The sequence below is a fragment of the Echeneis naucrates genome, chromosome 21 (assembly GCF_900963305.1).
Source record: "Echeneis naucrates chromosome 21, fEcheNa1.1, whole genome shotgun sequence".
Lineage (NCBI taxonomy): Eukaryota > Metazoa > Chordata > Actinopteri > Carangiformes > Echeneidae > Echeneis > Echeneis naucrates.
In genome coordinates this window covers 14,477,092-14,495,993 of record NC_042531.1, presented here as the reverse complement: position 1 = coordinate 14,495,993, position 18,902 = coordinate 14,477,092, and the positions used below count along the sequence as shown (strand labels likewise).

At 39.6% G+C, this 18,902-nt stretch overlaps 4 protein-coding genes across 4 annotated transcripts in view; 1 reads left to right on the top strand and 3 right to left on the bottom strand.

Annotated features, from left to right (window-relative positions):
* Positions 1-2,076: 2,076 nt before the first annotated feature.
* LOC115062355 (claudin-14-like) lies at positions 2,077-3,223 on the bottom strand. The gene is made up of 2 exons (XM_029531005.1): positions 2,990-3,223; positions 2,077-2,583 (listed from the first exon to the last, which is right to left on the bottom strand). Exons 1-2 carry the CDS (start codon positions 3,221-3,223, stop codon positions 2,077-2,079), a joined length of 741 nt encoding a protein of 246 aa, XP_029386865.1.
* A 3,365-nt stretch (positions 3,224-6,588) lies between these two features.
* Positions 6,589-11,633, top strand: LOC115062194 (F-box only protein 47). Its single transcript, XM_029530826.1, has 10 exons — positions 6,589-6,730; positions 7,568-7,729; positions 7,868-7,944; positions 8,208-8,282; positions 8,712-8,820; positions 9,142-9,315; positions 9,687-9,836; positions 10,082-10,224; positions 10,740-10,899; positions 11,533-11,633. Exons 1-10 carry the CDS (start codon positions 6,589-6,591, stop codon positions 11,631-11,633), a joined length of 1,293 nt encoding a protein of 430 aa, XP_029386686.1.
* An 826-nt stretch (positions 11,634-12,459) lies between these two features.
* On the bottom strand, positions 12,460-14,989 carry LOC115062309 (ADP-ribosylation factor-like protein 6). The gene is made up of 7 exons (XM_029530948.1): positions 14,867-14,989; positions 14,443-14,504; positions 14,268-14,336; positions 14,090-14,184; positions 13,795-13,924; positions 13,113-13,168; positions 12,460-12,564 (listed from the first exon to the last, which is right to left on the bottom strand). The coding sequence occupies exons 1-7, from the start codon at positions 14,987-14,989 to the stop codon at positions 12,539-12,541; spliced, it is 561 nt and encodes a 186-aa protein (XP_029386808.1). The 3' UTR covers positions 12,460-12,538.
* A 3,429-nt stretch (positions 14,990-18,418) lies between these two features.
* Positions 18,419-18,902, bottom strand: part of LOC115061430 (ephrin type-A receptor 6-like) — a 145,543-nt gene continuing 145,059 nt past the window's right edge. The window contains exon 17 of the mRNA XM_029529722.1: positions 18,419-18,533. Within this exon, the coding sequence (XP_029385582.1) occupies positions 18,419-18,533 (115 nt within the window). The remainder of the gene's footprint in view (positions 18,534-18,902) is intronic.

Sequence of the window (18,902 nt, the reverse complement as noted above, 5' to 3'; positions counted from 1 at the left end):
AATGGGAGTGGTGGGTATATTGGGTGCTGTCAGGGTTGGTGGATGGTGGATGAATGTCTTCCAGGGCAGGACGAAAATAGCACCTAATAGTGAATGGCATGACGCACGGCCTCTCCGGGAAAGCTTTCCAATATCATAATATCATAGTGGCGATGGATGAAACCTTTGCTTTGCCAGGTTAGTTGCAGTTCTGATTTACGAGCTTGCGCAGCTCCCCAGTAGCTCCACAATTAAAGCATCGCGTGCAGTCCGCAGACGCTGGGTGGATGGTGGTAATGGCTAGGCCAGCATGGGATTACTTTTTCATTTGATGAGTTACCCCATGCAGTCCAAATCTGACGCTTTCCCCATCCAGGAACACCGTTCCACTCACGCGGAACATCAAAACCACAAACTTCCCTGTAAAGACACAGACCGTAAAAGAATGGGGCAATGCTGAATGACATGCCATTATTCCGGCCACTCTTACAATAATCACCATGCCAGAAAAAAAATGTTATTACACCCAAATGTAACATTAGTTACATTTGAAACTACATTTCCCACAACACCACCTCCTGTCCTGGGCTCAGCCAGTCCGCTGTCCATGGTGCTGAGATGTAAAAACTCACCACCGCCAACAGAGACATTTCACATCGATCAAGCTGGAAGAATTTACTTTACCACAATGTCTGCATCTTCATTATCATTATCCAACGTGTAGCATGTAATGAGGGAGTCTGCAGTGCTACACGAAGTGGCCTTTGATATTGTGACTTTTGAAAACATAATTCAGTTTTACTCACTTTTACGCAGGAGCATTATATTTTCCAGGGGAAACCATGTAACTATTTTTTTTTCTAGAATTGCAAAATAAATGAATCGTTCCTTCCTCTCCAGCGAGTCTAGTCTATGAAGCTCCTTGGTGTAAACGTAGGTGTTGACTTCTAGAAAAAAGAAAAGTGAATTGAAGTGTGACATGTCATCCAATTTTGTGTGTGTGTGTGTGTGGGGGGGGGGGGGGGGGGGGACAGGCTGGTCGACCAGGGTAGCTCTAATTGGATGGCTTTCTAACAAATAAGAGAAAGTGTACAAGAAGTTACAGGCAGACAGCCTGGATAATCTCAGAGGAGTCTCAAAAAACTTCAGAGTTCGCGTCCACCGGGTGATAATTATTTCCATTTCATATATTTGGTTTAATGACTCAGAGTGAATGTTAGTGTTATTCTTCAAAGAGTTAAATGTCAACCAAAATATTGTCTAAACTACATACAAATGAAAACGAAACAGTCGGTTTCTAGCTGGAAATCACTTTCTTAGCAAGACAGCTGTCGCCATCTAGCGGTCTTTTTAAGCGTTGTTTAGGAGCATGAGGCACATTAGACAGTGTGCAGAAGATCCTGCAAGTTACACTGACTATTTATTTTAACTGATCAAAGCTCCACTGCCTTGTATGGTGTGCTTAGCCCAGGCAGAGTTTCTTGAATGTTAACGTTTTAAGGAGGTCATTCATGATATTATTAGATTTTAGCCACTTCATCCTCACAGTTTGTCAAAAGGCCTAAGCTTGACTCGCCATGAAGAGGGAACGATTCAACTAATATGATTTATGATCATTAGTTACAGCTGCGCAGCTACTTTAACAATTAAACATGTCAAAATCAAGGCCACAGTTATTGAGTATTTCTGCATTATTTAAAATCATCACTGTTTAAATTATTAGAAACTTATATTAACTGCATATTTCTGCCAACTTGAAATTTATTTGAAAAGAGTGAATACAGGAATTAAATGCAATGTGTTTGTTAAAATATTACTGATGTATTTGTATTCTTTCATCAAGATAAAACCAACTAAAAAGAATGCTCCAAAAAGGATGTGGTAAGAACTAGTTAATCATTCACATTAGTGATACAGTAAGAACGTGAAATATAATTTATACGGTCCTTCCCTGACTATTTGCAGGGAAATACTGCCATCTTCTGGTCCTGCAAAGACATAGCAGCAGATCAACTAGTTTTAATTCTGTCATTTTGTACCCACTATGCTGGAAAGCACTTTACTGAGAACTCCAAGTTTTTTGTCTCTCCCCTAAAATTAGACGTAGTTATTGAGCCTATAGCCACTGCTGGAAAGGGAGCAAAGTGAGGAAGCATGATTGTCCTTCAGGGCCTCAGGGGGCTTGTAGAGTGGAGCAGGGGGGTATATGTTGTTGAAGGCAGGGGGAGGAGATGACGGTTGATTCCTCTGCATATAGGGGGGACCCTGTGACCTGCCATCCCTGCTGCTCCAGCACAGCACAAGTCCTCCGCTCAGACTGAAGCAGGCCGAGGCGTAACCAAGGTACACGGCCAGGCCAATCTCATATTTCATCCCACTGGGAAGGAAGGGGTCGTAAAAATCCATCACAACATCATTGGTGGTCCAGGACACTGTGACCAGGCAGAGTAGACCAGCAGAGAGGAAACAAATCCCCCCACTCATCACCAGTGGAGACTTGATCAACGAGCCACGGGCAAAGCGGGTACACTTCATCCCCATCACAGACACTATAGATGCCAAGACTGAGGTGATGCAGGAGAGCACCATGAGTGCCCGTGCTGCCTAATGTGGAGAACAGACAAGCTCTTTAAATGTTGGGACAAACCCTTCTGTTATATCTGGGATTCTGAAAAAATCCCAAACTAAACATCGTCATATTTATTCAACTTGTCTGATGGTACTTATTCTTTTAATCTATTGTATGTTTTTAATGGTGTATTAACCTGTGTGAATTCTATATATTTTTATTTTACTTTCAGGGAGAAAACAAAGACAAATATTAACTTAAATGGACAATTATTCCATCAATCAACTGCTGCTTGTATTAGTTATCAATCATATGTGACAATTTTCTATCTTGGATTTTCTTCTGATTGTTTTACAAATGAGTATATACCTATTTTGTGGGTAAAATGTGTTACTTAAAGGACTTAACATTTTTGTGGATTAAACGCCATGTGTGTGATACCTGCAGGTCACGTGGCAGTGCCAGTAGAGATCTGTACAGCTCACATTGGTAAATGCCAGTGCTATGCCATACACACTCCATCCACAGGCCTTTCATGTAGGCAGTGGCTGTGATGATGTTCGAGCCAACGTAGGCTGTGCTGCGCCAGTGGGGGAGCAGAGTAGAAATCACAGTTCCCACAAGTCCCAACAGCCCCAAGAAGAAGCCAAGGAGCTGAACTGCCATGCTGGCCATGACTGTTTCACTCAGAAGGATGTTCAAACTGAAAAGTACAAAATTAGAGTTGCGGATGATGAGTAACTCTACACACTAAGAAACAGTTAGTTGTATTGGCATGTCTCAGAAATGTGTATTAGGCTCACAAACATACAATAAATGCAGTGGTTACATATGAAAGGAGCCAAAATAAATCATCACCAGATGAAAAAGAAGCACTGTTGGAACAAAACTGTGGTCCCTCAAGCTTAAGACGTGGCTCGATTTCTCCTGTTATCTGCATTGTCCCCAGTAGTACAGTAAATTCCACTGAGCTAGAATCCAGTCACAGCGACTGAACCATTCCTCAAGTGTCTCTGGAGTGCAGGCAGAAATAGCAGTGGAAACTTTCAGTATGCTGGCATCCGTCTCTGGTGAGTGGCAGATGACTGCATCTGTAACTAATGAGAGTAGTGTTCAGCTTCACCTGTTTAATGCTCTCCTCTGGAGGGCAAACCGCAGCAGTCTATTTGTTAAGCTTTCCAACACCCCTCAGGAAAGGGGAGTGGGGGAGAGGAAATTAAACATTTACAGAAACTGCCCAAGCTGAGAGTACCGTTATCAACCACTAACTTTGAAAATGTTCACAGCTCTGCAGGGTATTTTACAGAGAGAGGTATTAAATGAATTGATCATACAACTGGACCCCAAATGGTCGAAATAACGGATATTAGTGACGATTTCAATAATTGACAAAATCCTATTATGTCTTTCTCTGGTTTGAGATCACCTGGCAATTCTACCTGCCCTCAAGTCCAAGTCCAAGTAAGTAACCTGTCCCATATTAAGGAAATGACAAACCCAGTAGTTAAGCATTTACTTTTGTTCTTTCCCAATGTATTCAGTGAAACAACGTCTAGGTGAAAACATCCAGAATAAGGAGCAAACACATTTCTCAAACAATCTATGTTGCTGAGAAACACACATTGTTAAATAAATGGACAAATTATACTCCTTAAATTCAAATCCGCTCATTGTACCCACAACACTGAAACAGACTGGCTTTAAATTTCAAACCAGAGTAGACAAACTAAAACAGACCCATTGTTTTGACTTCCTCAGAGAACAGAGGCTGTTTATAAAGCCTGATTCTTGTTCAGTGTTAAACCTGATCCTGTTGGGGCCTCTTAAATATGAGGGATGCAGGCGTCATTGTCCTTAATTAATGATTGACTACAGTGAAGGCATAGCAAGTAAACATGAGGAACGCAAAACTGTGACAAGCATTTTGCTAAGTTTGTGTGATTGCTGATAACTGCAAATATAACTTTGAGCAAATGGCAACTGCAATGTCTACACTGAAATACTGTCATGAATTTAAGTTTTTAACATCTTAAATACTTAACAAAAAAAATATTAATAATTGAATACTTACCAACAAGGTTACATGAAGACTACAGAGCCTGGTCACAGGTGTCCAGAAGGCACTCTTGTCCACAGTGACAGAGATGTCTTTGGAGAGGGTCCAAATATATACGGTCACTGGCACAGATTCCACACCGACCAGCTCCTTCTGTCTCTGCTTCTGTTTTAACACACCAGCAAAATGTGACAACTGTCAAATATGTGACCGGCCAAATATTATCATCAGCATTATCCCTTTCAGTGTCAGGAGCACCATGTCAGGGATGACATGAGACAGTCTTGCTGCTGACTTGTTGCTCCCGACAGATAAACAGGGTGGATGTCAACTAGTGGAGGCAGAGCAAAAACAGACAGAGGAGATATTGTCCTCACTGGTTGTGCTGCTTTAGTTTCAATAATGCTGCTCTCTGGATCACCAGAACTATGAATAAAACATGATTAGATACAAAGGTAAAAGCATAAACGTAAAGAGCATTTCATAAATTAGCTTATTTGCAAGCGAGAGAAAATCATTCATTTAATTTTAAATGCTATCAGCTGACATTGCCAAAAAGAAAAAGAAGACAAAAAACAAAACAGCTAAACTGTACTCTATAGTGTTGTGGTACATACTGCACGGAAGGACAGGTGAGGTCATTCAATACTGTGGTTTTATCCTGGGTTCATCTTTAAAGTCCATCGTCTTGCTTATCCTCTCCCTCTGCACCTCAGCCCAGCAGGACATCCTGTTGGTGTACAAGAGCATTTTGCCAGACCTTCCCCCTGGGGCCCCTCATGTAGTATTCAGCTCTCCCATGGTGAGTCCCATAGTGAAGGGATGATCCTCTTCAAGGTTTGCCTGTGGGAGATGCCATTTGAATGTGGAAGCCTCGATAGTCTTGGTTAAGCTGAAATAATCCTGTGATTAGCAGATGAGCATAGCCGGTTTGTTAGCCGCTGCTGGAGGGTAACACAACCACAAACACATCCACAGTGTTGTGCAGGCCTTCCTTTTTAAGCCTTATTAATGTTCAGAAGTCTGAAAGTTGCACTCTTCTCTGCATTAAACACAACTTTTTTTTCACAGTATTGCAGATATACAAAATGAAACTAGATATTAGTTATATGGGCCCTGCACACCCACACAGTTTGACGATATGTTCACTGTGGCTAAGTGAACCTTAGCACAGGTTTTGTGGAAGGACCCTAAGTAGCACACACACATTTTTCAAAATAAAAAAAAAAAAAAAAATAAAAAAAAAAAAGACCTGAGACATGATTATATCACTGAGTAATGTATTTTTTTTTTTCAAATACATATGAGATACACTCATAATATAAAATGCTGTCTAAGTCTAAGCTCCATATTTAACGTTTTCTTAGAGGTCATCAAAGGTCACAATCTGCAGTACAGTGCTCACTACACATCAGACCCATTACATACATTTAGTGCTCTTCGTTGGCTTTTTCCCACTTTGGCGACATAATAAGTACTTAGACCTACTTGAGACGATATGTATATATTTTTTTTGACAGCAATTGCATAATTGTGCTGTTTTGTTGGTGCAGAGAAGAAACATGGCAGAAACTCGTCTTCACCGGGAAACTTGACTGTGTTTGTTTCGCGCCGTTGAAGAGGAGCAGTCAGAGAGCCCCGCAGGCTAACAAGTAGCTCCCTTCATCTTTAGCTTTACAGCACCGGTGAGCTACTTTCACACCAAGTATTTTATAGAAGAGATGTCTGCTCCGTGGTCACTTAACCGGAAACATTAATTCAGCCAAAACTTTCTCCGGTATTAGTTTGCCAGGTGTTCAGCATAGCTAACGCTAACTAAGTTAGCTTTGACCTAGCATGTGGTCGGTTTGCCACCAGAGCGCTTCTTTTCTCTATTTTTTTTTTTCTTTCTCTGCCTCAAATGTATTCAATCTGTCTGAACGCAGTCAGCTGGGTGAAGGACGTCATGGTGAGAAAAGCCTCCAGAAACGTTAGCCGGTACACAATGACACATAAAAGCCACCAATACAAGAGCAGCCGCCGGCCAGAGAGAACCATCATGACCCGCAGCCAGCGCGTCACCAGCTGCAGCTTCTTCCACAGGCTGCCGGCTGAGGTCTTCCACATGGTCCTGGACAAGCTGTCCTGTAGGTACCCGCTAACACCACCCTCCAACCCGGGGCTTCACTTCCAGCTCCACTTCACTTATTTTTATACAGTTATTCGTGGTCTGATATTCTCTACACACGGCATGAAAGACACATGTCACATCTACTGAACATTTTTGCTGGCTGGAGTCTGAGTTAGTCGTGACTTTTTGCTGGCTGCTTTTATTTATCAGCATGGATGTCTACATATTCTACATGAGATTTTGCACATCATAGTCATTTATGCTAACTTAAAAGATACTTCATTTATTTTGAATCTGCTCACTAAGTGTCTCATAATATTGAGTTTTGCATGGAACAAAGATCGTATCCACCTCCCTCTAACCCTTGACTTACTTTTTCATAATTCAGTGAAGAAAACCACATTTTTAGATTGGGTTGTACAAATAATTTCATTATTGAAATTAAATGTGGCCATACGCGATTGTGAAATAGCAACAGCTGCAATTGTTTGAAGATAAAATGTGCTGCATATTCTCCATATTTTAGGGAATCTGCTACTTTGGTGCAGACTGTGGCAAAAGTGACATCATCAGTTTTAATCAGTAAAATTGCAACGAATAGATAATTCCCACTAAAACTGATATCACAATTCCAGTATCAGCTAAAAATAATTGAATTAATCAATATCATATATTTTGCATATTTTTCAACTCTACTAGTTATTAAGTTATGATATTTCACTGAATTTTAGGAACATATTTCAATGAGTGCTTTCACACATATCAGACAAAATGTGAATCAAGTAAAAATTTCAATATTAGTGTAGCAGGCTCATGGAATACTGTATCGTGAATAAAAACATTTGTTTTTCAGTGCTGGAGATCAGTGTGCTTAGCATGGTTTCCAAAGAAATCACTAGACATATTGTGGACTACATCTCCACCCTATCCTGGAAGAATAAAATGATTGTGCAAGCTTTTCACCACTCTACTTTTCAAGAGAGACGATCCACTATTGGACACTACAGAAACCTTGGTAGGCAAGAATTTGTATTTTTGTATTTTTTAATGTTAGTTTTTTTATGATCACCAGAGTACGATAGATAAACAGATTCATGAACTAATGGAGAGGTGAGTCTTTTTTTAAACTACTGTGCCATGTTGACGTTCTCAGGTTTATTGTTCAAGAGATCTACTCTGCTGTTACCAACAAAGGACAGGTTAAAGTTCATCTTCAGCAGGTTTTCACAGGTAATAAACACAACTTAAAAGCGGAAAATGCGTTTTCCATTTCAATTCAAGTCATGGGAGTAAATTTACTTTTAAATTTACATTTCCAATATTCAATTTTTCACAACTTTGCAATTTCAGATTGCGCTTTAATCAGTTTAATGGAACTGCACTTGTACTGCCATGAGGTTAATATATAGTTCCATTCTACTATTCTTGGAGGAAACAGATAGTATAGAACAGACACAATAATTTCACAAAGTTGTCTTATTGTTGTGCTTTAGATTCCCTGCTTCATGTTGGAGCAGTGTCTAATTCCAGACTGTATTGGCTTTTCCAGCTATGGTGTCTTCCTCCAGGTGAGAGACTCATGTGATGTCTAGAAATGTTAATAAATTAATTAATTACTGAATGTTATTTAAGGAAATTACAAATCATGTACAGCTATGAAAGGATAAACATGAAAAACAGACAGATTGCAATACAGCTTTTAGACACCTACTTAAGAAAGTAAATGATAAAGGTTTTTCTTGATAAACTGTACAAACTGATACAGGCTAGTAAAGTGACAGGTATCACCAGACAAGGAAAAACAATGAATTTAAATTGAAAATCTTTCTACAGGTGACTCTAGAAAAGCCTGAAAAATAAGCCCAGATAGAAACACTTTTGCAATATGACTCATCTGTGCTTTGTCTTAGAAGGGAAATATGAAATCCAGAAATTAGTTAATAAATAAATATAAGAATGAATAAATCTTAGTTAAGGTTATGTTGATTTCTTAACAGACTCTTATTGCTGGATGGGATGAGTTAGAGTGCCAAAGAGTGTTCAACTTCTTGTGTGACATCACAAACCTGCTGCAAAAAATGGAGGCAGTGATCACTTCAAAACCAGGTATGTGCTAGATGTCTGGAAGTGAAAATACATTTGAATTAAGAACCACAACTGGAACTGTAACATGAGGTAAAAACAGTGCATCATGGAGGACATCATTCTCTGTTTAACCAACAGTCTGAAATTCTTCTATAGCATTCATTTCACTCTCTGGGTCAGATACAGGGCTAAGAGTTAGTTTAATGTTGTGTGTTTACAAAGTCATAGAAGAGAGAGAGTTTATATCAGTGTAGAGGGGTCAGGTGAAAAGCTGGAGTAGTCTCATGGTGACCTAGGGTGTTGTAGTGCCAAGATGCTATTTACTGTATGTCTTTTTGTAAGGGATGAGGTGGTACGAGGAGCTGCAGCTCCGTGTTTTCTGCCGTCAGGTGCTGTTGGACCCATGGTCAAACCAGCCAGAGTGTCGTTTCTGGCTAATGCAACTCCTTAAACCTTGGCCCGTGGTCAGCAAGGCACACTTACTGTTCATCCTCTATGGACCCCTGCTTCCTGATGGTTAGATAACCCTGACATCTCACAGCTAATAAAACTATTCACAACCCCAATAACACAACCAGACCTTTTTTTAGTCCTCTCTTTACATTACCATATTCCATTCATAATAATATGTTAGTGGTGAGTATTAATCTGAAATAAATGCTCTGTGCATCAGATTTTTCACTAGTTAAAAATTACTGCAGTGGTTGATAATTTATGTTCAAATATGTGGAAATTGGATTAAAATGTACAACATATGTTTTTACTTTGAGCAACAACATATAGTTGAGATAAAAACATAGACATTAATGGTATGAGATTGCTATAAAACAATTTTGTGACACTTTGAAGTATATACAAAATAAGTGAATCACTCCCTCTACATGCAGGCACTCTTGGTTGGCAGGATCTGGTGGACAGAGGTCAGCCTCACAGCGCTCTGTGGGATCTGGCCAGGGCTATCCTCTTGCTTTTTGGCAAACTGACAGTCAAAGGCTGGAGCACCGAATCATTATTGTCAATGCTGGATGAACTCATTGGTAACATGCTTTAGTGCCTCTCAATTGTTTTAATGTCACAGACTTGCAGACACAGTTTATAGACCTCAAAGTGATCATTCTACAATATATCAAATGCTTAGATGCAAAGAATAATCAAGCATTTGATTGAGCTGAATGCCACCAGATGAATTGGGGATCTTTCTAATACAGTTTACTAAAGTGATGTGAAAATTCATCTACTAAATAAATAATTTCATAAAATTTCTCCTCTTCCCTTTGTGCAGGTATTCCTCAGCCATGGCATGTGGAGAACGTGGCTCGTCTCTTGGTGCTCTGTGGCAGCAGTCTCTGCTACACAGTTCTGGCCAGCAAGGCCCTGAATGGACAACTCCCTGAGAGCTCCAGGCTCATTGTCTACATCATACTGGTTACAGCATTGGTTATTTTATCATCAGCTGCACAGAGACTCATTTATAATAGTCACGGTTATTGTGTCATAATTAGCTTTTTGATTTATAATCAGATATTGACCAGTATTGCCCTTTTCTGTTCTGATAAGAGGCAGTTAAACTACAATCTGTACAGCAGATTAATGTGATTAAAAATAAAATCAGGATAGGTGGGCATCCAAGAATTTTCATACAGACTGTGAAATGAATTCATAATTTATTGATCTCCTTGGTGCAGTTGTTCCTCCCAACCTGATTCTATTACATGCTTCATTTCCCTGATTTTGATTGAAATTTTTTGGGCAAATTGGCCTTGGTAATTCTGACTTGCAGCCATGATTAGTCAGTTAATCATTGTCAAAAAACCGGGACATCAAATGATTATAAACTTATAATGTTCATTTTATAAATTAAATACTAAGCTATGGCGACATCGGTGCTTTGTAAAAGGCCTTCTTTTTGGGTTTTCTGTTTTATATTCCCTTACCCTCAGGTATGTGAGAAGGATGGCTATCACATGAAGTGGGCAGTGAATTTGGTGCAACAGATCTGCAAAGTCTTCAGCACGGCTCCTGAACGGCTCTGTTTCATCCGACAAGTAGAGAACATGTTTTCAGAAATCACAAGAGAGTTCTATGAGTTTTCTGTGGCAGGTAAGTTGTGCCAGTTTTCTTATTTTAGTCCATAAAGTTAATTTATCTTAATACAAAATGTTTTTGTGAACAAAAACGCTAACTTGAACCTCCAGGGACTCTGGTTATTTGTAACAAAAAAATACAGAAACACAATATTTGGATACTTAAATCAGAATAGGATCTTATTGGTTAACTTTAGACTATCGATCTCAGCCAAGTGAATAAGATTTATAGATACTGAGAAGTACCATGAAATTAACACAGAATGTGTAGGTATAATAGCTGTAGTGTTTCTGGAGAGGACGTTTTCTGTTGTATTCAGAGTAGGTGTAAGCATGACTGAGTTGTAGAGAAAGTGATTAGTGGTGTATAGGAGTTTGTTTTGAAAATTCATGTGATGTATTACAACTAATGTGACAGATCATGAAGAACTGAAGCTTGAAGACTGAATTTCCCGCCATATATACACACACACCAAGATCCTGAACATGTATTTATGAATTGTATTTATTTGTATTTATGAACTTTATCTTTGCTAGACCACTCGTTCCCTTTTGGCCTGTCACCTTTCACAGCTCTGCTGCAATACATCCCCCTCTCAGATTGTTTCTTTTTAACACAAGTCAATAATACTATCCCAATGTGTTACAGAGAACCACCTTCAAGACAGAGAGACATTCCAGACCTTTTGTATCCTCCTGGACTCTAGTGCTCGTTTCCACACAAAATTGCTCCACATGTTCCTGAAATAGGAATGTTGCAGATTAAAAGTGACGAGATGTGTAGGAGAAGAGGAAGAGCCTGGTAAGAAGCAAGAACCAGGAAACAAGAGGATTAAGCTAAGTGTGATAGAGAATGATGGACCTTTACAACAATACTTGAACATGGAAAGTGCTGTCATAATTTTGAAAGTTCAGGGAAATCTTGTGGAAGGATTTGGCCCGCAGTTCACTGTATGCTATAAAAACGATTTGACCTTGCAGTTTGAAAATTGAGATGTTTAATTTGACTACTTTTATACTTCTTTTATTGTTTAAGAAATCTGTGGTTGGTTTTTATCAACAGTAATTTAACATTATTTAATATTTATTCATTAATGATAGCATTATTTATTTGGAACTATTTATTCACACTAACAGTTCCTGTGTAAATATAGCTGTGATATAATAATTCCTAATATAATTGTTATTTTATACTTGAATAAATAATATTCAATGCTAATGTGTCTTGTTTTGAACCTATTAAATCTTTGCAAACAGGTTGTTTAATCATCCTCCAGGTAGAATAACATTCAGCACTGACTGCCACCTTTCCAAAAACAAACAAACAAACAAACAAACAAAAAAAAAATCAATTGATGGAATAAGTGAAGCATTTGACATGGATTCAGATAAAAAAGTGACGCTCCTCTGAACTCTGTTCCGACTGGATTGAGGTGTTTTACTACTGGGGATCTAAATAGAGTAGTCAAAGAAATTCTTCTATCAGCAAAGTTTTATTTAGTTTTTTTCTTTTATTTTTTAAAGAAACATGGGGTTAAATGTTTAGCTTGCACAGGAAGCATTTGACAATGTTTAAGGCCTACAACATCAAAGGTGATGAGTTCTCCAGGATCCAGTTTCCGCACTTTGTCCGTGGTCACATGCATTTCAGTCATTCATGTGCTCATTGTTTTGATATGATCTGGCAGGAGAAGAAAAAACAGAAAAAGGCAATTTTTTCAATGGAGCCTTGGGGTGCTTACCTCAAACATGACTGGTTACGTGTTTGGATACAGGTTCAAACTGAAAAATGTATTTACACAAAACATGAACTTTTCATGAACTAAAAAACATAAAAATCTGACAATTGGCAGTTTGATATAACAGCTCTACAGGGTACACCACACAAAGTCCCTGTTTGGATGGGATTCATTTTAGTCACGTTGATGTTTTTTTGTTGGTTTTTTTTTTCTCTCTCTCTCTTTCGTGCTAAATAGGCCCGTGTTCACATAATTTGAATCCCATCCAGAAACATGCTGATACAATCTACCATCACAATCAGCTAACATGACAGGATACAGCTAGATGATACTTACTGTGCAATTTGTTCTATGAGTGGGAGAAAAAGGTCACATCTTAATGAGGCTGCAGACAACATCTGATCATTGATAATAAATCCTGAGCCCTCTTCTCTCTTTTGGCCTCACTATATAAGGCTGTTTTATTAAATGTATCGAACAAAGGCGTTACCTTGTAGCCAGTCCAGTCCTTCCTGTAGGCCTTCTCCCTTGATAGCATTGCTGGCACTGAAAAAATAAGACGTCAGGAGTTAATCTTCTTGTGGCGCATGCTCTCTATCTCATGACTTTCTTTGGATCATCGATGTCTAAAGCTGTGTCACTCTTAATTCATCTGCTTTCCATCTGCCTGACGACTAAACGGAGTGAAAACATGGATATGGAAGAACCAGACTTTTTTTGTGCCCCCCAAAAAGTGTTTCACACCATGGAAAGGTATAAATACTGCAAAGAAACTTTGGAAACAACCAGAAACCAGAGCATGAACACACCTGGTCACTTTATTGCTTATGCTTAGGACTCTAAGCTGAAACTCTGGAAGCACAAAATGTTGCAAATGGGGAAGTGATTGGGCTTTGCTGGATTCAATTAATTTAATCCACTTCCTTCAAAGCTGCCAGATATTTGAATGATTCCTTTGCCAAATTACTTAACAATGTCTTTACAGGTTGCAGATTTTCCCTGCCTTTCCTGAGAGAGACCACCTCGGGGAGAATATTTTACAGTAATGTGGTCACATAAATGCCACAGCAGGACTTGTATGACTACCGCAGCTGAAGAAATAAAGAGCTAAATAGCTAGCCTTTGGACTGAAAGTGTGCAGCCTGTTCAGAGAAATTTCCCAGATACGTTACCAGATGTGCCAGGGCTTGTCTTTGATGTTATCCAAACACAACATCTGAGAGACCTTGACAGAGGACATTGCATCTCTCAGATCCATTTTGTTAGCAAAGAACAATACCGGTAACCTTTTGCTGCGGATATCTGGCCAAGGAGACAGATATGAAGATATGTGAGTCACCAGCCAAGAGCAAGGGGGAAAAAAATAAATCAAATAGTCAATTATCCAATTAGATAATTGTTAACAGTGTCAGACTTCCTGAGTATGCTTGATATAGTGAAGCTACTATCATGTGTCTTGTTTTGTACCTTCATGGTTCAGAAGAGTATCCAGCTCCTCTTTGGCAACGACCATTCTCAGTTTGTCACCACTGTCAATGACAAATATGATGGCGTGGCTTTCTCTGAGGAGAGAGAATATGTTGTCACTAACATACATAATGTCTCTGAATATTCGATGAGTGGTGGCATGTTGTTGGTTTCATACCTGTAGTAATGTTCCCATAGGTTTCTGTATCTGCTCTGCCCAGACATATCAAACACTGTGAAAGACAGGCTGCATTCAGAGAAAGAGAGAAAGAGTGAGGGGTAAACGGGGAGTGACATCTGCTGCTGTCCCTCCTCTACGCAGAAGCACAGTGGAGATGTCTATTGGCGTCTACCTTGAAGTCTTGAACTTTTCAATGTTGAAGCCAATTGTTGGGACTATTTCTTGTGCCTGTGTCTGCATGCACCCCCACACACAAACACACAAAAACAGACAAGTAATGGCAAAAGTATGTCAACAAGGAAACAGTATTAGTATAGTATGATACGGGCTTTACCTGACTAACATGTTTCCACTCTTCTGACAGTGGGCCTAAATGATTCGAATGCTGAAAACAAGCAATCAGTGAATGATTGCAGTGATATAAAGGAGATTTTGACAGGCCTTCTCACAAGACTTATCCCAAACTGTCCTTATGCTATGAGAGAAGATTTACTTGCTGTACTCACATGGCAGGATGGCACACACTAAAGCCTCACAGTTCCATAATAATCTTTTTTAACACAACATTAAAATGATCCCCTGCACCACGTACTTACATTAGCTGGCTTCAGTTGGTTGATGATGGTGGTTTTGCCGCTGTTGTCCAGTCCCAAACACAAAACGTTAACCTCTTTCTTCCGCAGGCCCAGCCAGCCAGACAGTTTATCCAGAAGCCCCATTACACTCTATTACCTCTGCACCATTAAATTCCTAACACATCACCCCATAAATGGTCTGACTACTGGTAATTGAATGAACTAAATTTAAAAAATCTCATAAAGGCAAACTCTGATGACAAACATAGCTCTGAATAGTGTGCTACCTCCTGCTGAGAATAGTGTCACAAGATAAAATGCTGCCTGGGCATGCCAGCTTGTGACAGATAATCCTATTTAGGTGAATTAAGCTTTGTGAACCACCCAGGGACAGAGGATGGAACTTCCCAGGCTCCCTATCCTGATGCACTTGATATTACCTTAAAGGGCCTTAACTCTGGGGAGGAGGGGGTGTGGGGTACTTAGTATGGATCCCCTTGAAGACACATGAACGCACAACATCAGCAGCAGCTCCAGCTCCTCTGTCTCTGTCAAGCTCTTGTGTCCGTCTGTGTCCTAATCCAATCCATCTGTTCCAAAGTGAAGGTAGTCTACAACAAATAGGAAACAACATGCACAAAAGCACCTACAAATATCACAGCACAAATAAGAGAGTGGCGATGGTCGGGAAAAAACTCAAATTATTACAAGCCCTGGAAGTGGAACGAGAATGGAAATGTATTTGGGCATTTAACTGAAATCATATAGAAGGTTAAATTTGCACAATTTAAATTAAAAATTACATTTGCACAATTTGCACAATTTAACCTTCTATATGTGATTACAGGAATTAACTTTAGTTAAGTTTAGGGCAGATCTGGAGATGATACAACAGCGCCACCCTTTGGTCATGAGGTATGCCCACAAGTTTACATTAGCTGCCAGATATAAAGCGGTGATAAAAGTTTTAGAAACCTGACAATAACCGCATTACATTTTATTTTTACATCTTTGGAAGGACAAAACATATGTTTTGCTATATAGATACAGTTAATTACAGCTTTATTATATAACTTGAGGCATGGGGACAACTTTACAAAATAAAAGAGGTAACACTGATCTGGGGTAAATGAATTGTTCAGCGTAATGCTGTTGAAATTTCTCTTTCATTGCAGAAGTGAAAACAACATTTCACAATGTGAGTGATGTCAAACAACCTTTCCCCACTTTGGATCAACAATGTTTTCATTCTTTGCGTGCCTGAGATTAAAAATGGAAACAAAATTAAATGAGCAGTCGACCACCAGAACTGTTCATCTTTATTTGCAAATAAATATTTGCTGTAACTGCCTCTTACAGTGTGCAAGATCTACAACATCTCTTTGGAAATCATAGAAAAATAAAATACAAGAATTATAAGTATACTTGTACTTTGTACAAAAGAATGTTCTAACATTGCTCAGCAGTAGAACATGCTAAACAAACAGCATCTGATATTCTCCATATCCTGTAGAGGGGTGGTGACTGCAAGCGTGTGTGTGTGTGCGTGCGTGCATGTGTGTGTGTGTGTGTGTGTGTGCGTTTGGATGTGTACTTGCACCTTGTCCTACTGTTGAAGGCCTGGATGCATGACTACACTGTGACTGAAAGGCACAGACCTCTAGATCCAGTTGGCCTTCCGCATGAATCAATGAGCCCCAGGTTGTGATAAAAGCTACAGCTGTAGAATGGCAGCTGCTCTCTTTAGCATGGAGTACAACTCAAACTAATGGCTAGGTCCACTGGCTGTGCTGAAACTCACGACCAATAAGTGTTTCCTTCTTGCATGGTTAGCTGTTTACTGTAAGGCATTCTGTGTGCGTGTGTGTATATATATGTGTGTATATATATATGTGTGTGTTTGCACGTGTATGTCTGTTAGCGTTGATATTAGAATGACACATGAGTTATGATGCTGCTGTTAATGCTTATTCTTTCTCTTCCTTTACACTGAAGTTATTTCATCCCATCTCCAACCTGATCACACGATCCTGGGAGCGACATCTCCTTGGGTTTGAGCTACTTCTGCTGTCTCTGACTCTGCAGATCGTCCTAAGCACCACTGACTTAGAGAATGAAAAAAACACTGGCAAATATCTGAATACTTGACATCATCTACGGCGGATCCACCATTTTTCACTTCAGACTACGCCTATGTACACTGGTTTCCCACAGCCTTTATATGACGACGAGGTAAGCACAGACTGGAGCACTAGCAGTACTTTCTGAAATATGTCTGGCCGCTTTCACACCAGAGATGGATTATTGTGCTCTGACATCTTGGATCAACTTTGTCCCAGAAGTGCAAACTACTGCCTGTATAAGTGTCTGCAGTCAAAAAGAAAGGATGAACATGTTTGTGTTTCTGAAAAACCATATCAGTCTGTGTTAAGTTTCCTGACAACCCCCGTCCTACCTGTACAGTATCTAAGATCTGTGAACATTCATATGCTAAAACAGTGGAGATTTGTGTGTGTATGTGTGTTTTCAGGCAATGTTTGACATTCACAATCCCAAAAAAAAAAAAAAAAAAAAAAGGGAGGAAGAAAAAAATCAGGCTGTTCACACAATTGTGAGTACATCAGCTGCTAGAAAACTCTCAGGGTAGACTTGTATGGTTATTTACCTGAAGGCAACGGATCCGGGTCTGCAAGCTTAAGCATGTGACGATAAAGACAGGTGGACGGTGTGGTGCGAGCCTCGTGTTTGTATGTCAACAAGAGCTCTCTCATTGCACAATGCTTCATCTCTCTGAGATACTGAGGTGACTGCATAATACTGTATTGCTGACTTGGATAAAAATCTTAAATAAATAAAAACATTTTGAATAAAATCCAGATTTACTAGGGCTTTCACATACAGGACTGCACATATATCGATATTAGGTTATGATAATAATTATTGATTAATTGTTTATACACTTTTAAACATTCAAGAAATCTCTGTCTCCTTCCCCAACTTCCTTCTCGCTTCTTTCTTCAAGTATTAGCATACGAGATTCTCTAGAGAGAGGGTAAACTAAAGCGATGCAAATAATTCTTTCATGATAAATTATTAAACTCCAAAAACAAATTTTTTTTTTTTCTTCAGAAGACAAAACATTTCGATTGCACACCCGATAGCAGCTACATGAGCACATAACTCAGAGCGAGAAAAGAAGAGTCAAAAGGTTCAGTAGATTATGTTTGCAAATCTACATCTCTAGATATTGTTGCTCACACACAAAGTACTGCTGCTGCAACAAGGCATTACATTCCCCTAGGTGAGGGCCTGGTCCTGTCTGGAAAGTCTATCCAGCTTTAGTAGTCTGTCAGGACCAGGTATAGTGGGTAAGGGGTGTTTAGTAAAAAAAAAAGTCTGTTACTACTGGATGTGAGGGAGACCACAGGGCAGTCTGCTGTGGTGGTCTGTCCAGTGCCCTCCTGTATGAGGGTTAAAGACTGCACAGGCTGCAGACTGTCTGTCCTACGGTCTAGACTTCACTTCCGTCTGCGCCATCTATTTGTCCTGCCCAGGCCATATAAGCAGGCATCCTCATACATGGAAACCCTTCTCCTGTTCGTGCAGAAGCTGAAGGCGAAGGGTCTGTAAGCTGCTGATGATTCGCCTCTGGTGGCCAATCAGCTCCACCCCAATACGCCTCACATCTCTAGGTCGAGTGGGAAGACACAGAGAGACACACAAACACACACAAATCACTTTAACTTTGTGGGGGCTTCGCTTTCAATCCACGACACTTTTCCAAGTGCTCCAAGTTCTGTAGGCTCATACATGTTTACACTGCCTGGTGAGGTTCTGTTCAAGGACTTGTAATACAAGGACAAAAAAGTAAAAAAAAAAAACCTGTTGTTGTGATTTTCTTGTATAGAATTCTACACACAACATTTCAAAGTTACATTGTAAAAAATCCCAGGGCTATGGCATCCGGTCCAAATCGAGACAGCAAAATCTCAAAACACCTGAGACAGTCATCTGAGTTCTTATTTCATTAATAAAGGATTTGACTCCAATGTTTCTT